The 5475-nt window shown below is 48.9% G+C and overlaps 1 protein-coding gene across 2 annotated transcripts; it reads right to left on the minus strand.

The window, feature by feature from the left end:
• Positions 1-3009: 3009 nt before the first annotated feature.
• On the minus strand, positions 3010-5150 carry LOC119346801. 2 transcript variants are annotated; one of them, XM_037615948.1, is made up of 4 exons: positions 4505-5150; positions 4187-4322; positions 4008-4086; positions 3010-3590 (listed from the first exon to the last, which is right to left on the minus strand). In XM_037615948.1, exons 2-4 carry the CDS (start codon positions 4307-4309, stop codon positions 3283-3285), a joined length of 510 nt encoding a protein of 169 aa, XP_037471845.1. In that variant the 5' UTR covers positions 4310-4322; positions 4505-5150; the 3' UTR covers positions 3010-3282. The 2 variants fall into 2 exon arrangements, with proteins under 2 accessions (XP_037471845.1, XP_037471844.1); XM_037615947.1 differs by having other exon boundaries at positions 4187-4332.
• Positions 5151-5475: the final 325 nt, after the last annotated feature.

Consider the following 5475-nt stretch of genomic DNA (forward strand, 5'->3'; position numbering starts at 1 on the left):
GCGGCCCATGTAGAGAAACTGAGGCCACCGTTTAGGTAGCGCTCGTCCGGTCCCGGCGACACCTGGAAATCCTACAGGAGAGACAGCAAAGAGCACAACTCGGTAGTGGCATTAGATGTTAGGCGGTTCCTTATGATTGATTCTAGACCGTGGTTCATAACAGCAACCACACGAGCGAGGGGGGTGGTGGTGTGTGAGTAGAGGCAGGGGAAGAGAGTAGCGAGTGATTGTTGGTGTAACCAAATATCTAGCCAAAAATAGGTGTTTGTTCCGGACTGTGTGATGATGAAAGAGATGGAGTGTAGAGCTGGTAGTTGGTGGTTTATGGTTTGGCAGAGGAAGGAGTGGCTGTTTTGTGGAGCGATGAGAGCATTTGGGTGTTGAAGGTCAATCCAATCTTGCCACGGAGTTTGGTCCGGTAGCAGAGCTTTTACAACAAATTTCATTAATAGACAGTTATTCTGAACATGGAGATTTTTAAGACCTAGACCACCTAGCTTTTGGGCTTACTAACATTTTTCCAGGCAACTAAGCATTGAGCACCGGTGCAAGTTTCCTCTGTGGCCCAGAAGAAAGCACGACATATGGAGTCTAGGATTTTTTAGCACACTTTTGGGATGAGAAAGACTGGCATAAAATAGACTAAGATGGAGTCAAGGACAGCAGACAGAAGGATGAGCCGGTTGCCCTTGGATAGGATTTTTGCTCGCCAACCTGACAAGAATTCTCGGCATCGTTCGATAATGGGTAGAAAGGCATTTGGGGGTAGACGGGTCGGTGCCAGGGGGAGGCCTAGGTAGATTTGTGGAAAGGTTGAGGTTGTGCATTGCAAGGTGGTAGCAATGGAGTCTGCCACAGAAGGGCAAACATGCATAGGTACGAAAGTAATTTTTGTGTAGTTTATCGTGAGGCCTGTAGCCATTGCAAAATTTTGGAGAATGTGTTTTAGCTGCATGGCGGCGTCATTGGATGCCTTGGCGATTATGAGGGTGTCATCGGCATATTGTAGAACGGTCGGTGGCAGGTGTGTGAACAGGGGGTGTGTTAGGTGCCGAGCGTCGCAGTGTTGTGTGATCATTTGTTGAAGGAGGTCAGCAACGATAATGAAAAGGTAGGGTGATATGGGGTCTCCTTGTCTGAGTCCGTTCTTGCAGTTTATCCAGTTTCCTGGGAGCCCGTTCAGCATGACGGTCGTTTTTCCTGTTGAGAAGATATCCTGGATCCAGGCCGTGAATTTTGGCGGGAAGCCGCGGCAGTGGAGGATGGAGTGGAGAGATTCCCAGGAGTGCGTGCCGAAGGCTTTTGAGAAGTCTAGTTTTATGACCATGTTTGGGGCTTTTCGATTATGGCAGGAGTCGATAAGGTCCGTAGCATAGATAAAGTTTTCCACGATGCAACGGCCTGAGATAAAGCCAGTCTGGTTTCCGTGAACAAGCAGTGGGATCAGCGTTTTTAATCTGTAGGTGAGGATCTTGGCGGCGGCTTTGACGGGACAGTTTTGGAGAGAGATCGGGCGTAGGATCCTGGTGTATTTGCTTCTTCTATTTTTGGCAGCAGAATTAGGTGGGCGCGGTTTAAGCATTCAGTTTGTGCAGAGAGGTTTTGGAAGTCTGTCATGAATGAGAAGATGTGGTTTTTTACGAGATTCCAGTATTTTCGGTAGAAGGGGGGGGGGCCAAAACCATCCGGTCCGGGGCTAGCTAGGGGGTTCATTTGCATGAAAGCATCTTTTATTTCGTCCTGAGAAAAGGTAGATTCTATATTGAGTAGTTGGGGTAGGGGTTGGGGGTAGAATTGTTGTGGCTGGAAGGCCCAGGATGTAGGCGGTGCGCAACCTATGATGGATGTGAAGTGTTGCTGAAGAATGACTGCTTTTTGGTCGTGGGAATGGAACTCCGTCCCATTTTGTAGGAGGGAAGTTATGGTGTTCTTTCGAAGTCTCTGGGAGGCGGTGGCGTGGAAGTACTGAGAGTTCTCCTCACCGTGAATACCAGCGCACTTTCCCCTGTTGCTTCCAGAAAGCCATTTTTCCGAAATAGCTAAGTGCAGGGCATTTGAGACGACAAGTCTTAACTTGTGTTCGGCTCTAGAGAGTGGCCGGGCTTATTCTTTTAGGTCGAGGAGGTTTATGACTTGTTTTGCTGCTGCTTCGCGGAGGTGGGCTGGTGATTTTTTGGATGCCCATTGTTTGAGAGAGGAACGTGTTGTTTTGAGGGCTTTTAATAGGGCGGCTGCTGAGTTTATTCGTTGGGCTGATTGGCGGTTTGTGGCCCAGCATTTCTGCATGATGTGATGGCAATCTGTGGAGAGAGTCCATGCGGACTCGAATCTAAAGTGGCGTGGTTTTGGTACACCTGTCTGGATGCGTAGGATTAGGGGTACGTGATCTGATGTGATGCGTGGCAGTGAGGACAGTGTTGTGTTAGGGAAGTAATTATTCCATGACAGATTAAAGAACGACCGGTCGAGTCGTTCTAAGGTTGGCAGAGAGTGTTTGTTAGACCAAGTGAAGTGTCGGTCGAGCAGTGGGAGTTCGAGTAGGGCTAACTCATTGATTATGCTGTTAAAAGCATCTGCTTCTGGTTGGTGAAAGTTGTGGTTATTTTTTTCGTGCGAAAAACGTACATGGTTGAAATCTCCTACTGTTAACCAGGGCGTGTGGTCGTCTTGTTTTATCCTTCTGAGTTCATCGAGAAAAGCTTGTTTGAGGTTGCGACTTGCGGGAGCATAGACGTTTGTGATGATAAAGGGTTGTGGGTGCGCAAGGGACGTGAGTTTGATCGATGTGGTAAGGTGTCTGTGCATGTGGGAGAGCACTAAGAAGTAGTTTGAGTTGAAAGCCAAGACTGTTCCCCCAGCCGAGCCGTCGGCCGGTAAAAACACATGTTCGTCTAGAGAGCGAGGTAGAAAGGATCGTAATTTTTGTTCAGTAATGACATTTAGTTTTGATTCCTGTAGGAGGGCGCAATGTGGGTTAATGCTGATAAGTTCGGAGAGGATATCAACGCATTTTGACACATCACCAAGACCACGTACATTCCACGAACAGATAGATAGGGTGGTGTTACTCATACAGATAGGAATACATCAGACACTTAAACGAGAGCAAACTACTGATATGAAATGCTAGGGAGCAATAGACTAAGGGGTAGTTGAGGCAGACACAAGGTTTTCCCCGTGCACATAAGCTAGGGGATAAGTAGACCCGATCGGCCGATTCGCGGTAGGGACAACAAGTCACCGCTAGGCCGCCAGCTGGGCGTGCGTGGGATAGTTGGAGCATCATGGCAGAGCGTCAGCACCGCCGTCGTCGCTGCTGTCATCAGCGTGAGCAACGGAAGCAACAACATCGTCGTCAGCCCCGCACAGTGCAGCAATCTCCGCATGGGATGCGGCAGAAGCAGACAGGGCTTCAGGGACATCGAGCTGGGTGTTGTGGATGGCGTCCTTGAGAGCCTTTGCGACGTCCGAGGCAGTGAGGCACGCGGCTTTTGCCCTGACAGCCCTAGTAGTCATATCAATGAAGACAGAGGGCTCTTTGGCGGCCAGGCGGGAGCTTGCACATGAATTAGAACTCAGAACTGCATGACCTGATTAAAATCTAAAATCCCATGAATTCATAAGAAAAGCTATCATGTGGGAAAACTCAGCAAGTAATCTCACATATACGGAAAGCTAAAAGTTTAGGTGGGGTTTCCTTTTCCTCCAGAGAAGCCCATGTAAAACTGTTTTGGTCCAAAAGGGCAGGCTGACATATCTTGTACTCCTCGATCTTGAATGTAGATACTTACATAATCTGAGATAAGCTCAACATGAATATTGTAACACTTTGTGTTCAGATCAATACACACTTGTACTCCTCGATCTTGAATGTAGCAGTTGGGTAAAATAAACGACAATACATTATCTGATCTCATGAACCAACCTAACTCTGAATGATGGGCGAAGCAGAATAGGTAAGCGGGACAGCGAGAGCAACCCAAATTAAGACGGGGAGATGCACTCACAGGAAGGTATGTGAAGATTTTTTTCACTTCGAATACTTCCATGCAGCATCAGCGCGCCGAACATCCAGCAAAGAAAGAACTAATGAACAACATGAACCAACAAAACAAATCAAGATTAAGGCAAACATTAACCAAGGGAGAGTAAAGAAAAATAGGACTGGGAAGGAACGGAGCCACACCAGTCGGAGTCTGCAGCATGTGCTTGAAGGTGAGATGCACCGGCACATGATGACCTCGCCGGAGCTCTTCTCATGCCGCTGCTTGACATGGATGGTCTGGCCACCGAAGAAAGAATCCACCATCCAGACTGTGAACCTGAAACTCACTAAACCAAGATATCAAAATCAGATTAATCCAAACCATAGCGGTGAAATCAACTTGTAAATTGAGAATCAAATCATGTTGCTATTGATCAATCATCAAGCACTGTGAGCTGAGTCCAGTGGACATCGTGAGTCAGGTAATGATGGATCATGAATTGGCAAAAATGAACATACCATTTGGGACGCAAGAATCCTTCTGTGGCCTCTTGCCCTCCACCTGTTCGGCCAACGTCGCTTCTGGTGCAGTACTGCACTACTTGACGAAGGAAAGTACGTGACCATCGTTCATGCTCATGCTTGGCTCAGTTTGGTCAATTGCTAGAACACCTCGCATGCGAGCTGAACACCAACATCGTAGGAGGAAGCAAGCGAGGGGCTAGAGCTAGCGCGGGGCAGAGAGGCTGCTAGAGGAGGCCAGCGTGTCAACCTAGACAGCCTGTTCACGTACCTGCAACAGAACAATCGTCTCCCGCCCACCCTCCTCCGACGCCGGGCGCGTCCTCTTCCTCTGCCTGAGCTGCTTTTTCAAGACTCCAATGGCATTTCCGCCCCATCCTTCAATGCCAACACCGCCACCGATGACCCAAGCAGCGATGGAGGAGCCCCTGGCCATATGGTGTGTCCCCGTTTCGTGATTTTCGTCGCCTTGTGGAAAGAGGAGAGGTGTACTGCAGGAGAGCACGGAGCTCCCTTCGGCCGGTGGTAAGAGATGATATGGAGGGCATGGGAAGAAGCTCCCTCCGGCGACGTCAAGAGATGAGGTGGAGGGCATGGGGGAGGGGGCGTGGGGAATTGCTGCGGGCCGCTGGCTGACTCGATCTCGAGCGACTGCTCGGAGGCAATGAGAGGAGACGTGTGTCTCATTTATGTACTGAGGAGGGGACGTCTCTAGATAAGTTGACGTGTCGATCTGGTGATCCCTCTTTACCTTCAGGATTACACGCGTGACATCCAGATTGACCTGTTGTACACCCAAAAAACTTTAAAAGAATCAGAAAAATTATGCAACGACGCGTGGGACGGGGCCAACATACCTAAAGCGGCAGCAACCCTGTGAATCGAATGTGAAAAATGTAGAGACAGATAAAAAAAGGCAAGAACTCTCTGGAAACTGATGGTAGACAAGGTAACTACCATGCCAGGAG

Source organism: Triticum dicoccoides, unplaced genomic scaffold, assembly GCF_002162155.2.
Source record: "Triticum dicoccoides isolate Atlit2015 ecotype Zavitan unplaced genomic scaffold, WEW_v2.0 scaffold51229, whole genome shotgun sequence".
NCBI classification, from domain to species: Eukaryota; Viridiplantae; Streptophyta; class Magnoliopsida; order Poales; family Poaceae; genus Triticum; species Triticum dicoccoides.

Excerpts from the sequence above, each read along its gene's own strand:
- LOC119346801 (XM_037615948.1), bottom strand. The coding sequence starts at position 4,309 with ATGGTGGATTCTTTCTTCGGTGGCCAGACCATCCATGTCAAGCAGCGG. Across the intron at positions 4,087-4,186 it reads CATGCTGCAGACTCCGACTG|TTCTTTCTTTGCTGGATGTT; the intron begins GTGTGGCTCCGT and ends GTTGTTCATTAG. Across the intron at positions 3,591-4,007 it reads AAATCTTCACATACCTTCCT|GTCATGCAGTTCTGAGTTCT; the intron begins GTGAGTGCATCT and ends GATTTTAATCAG.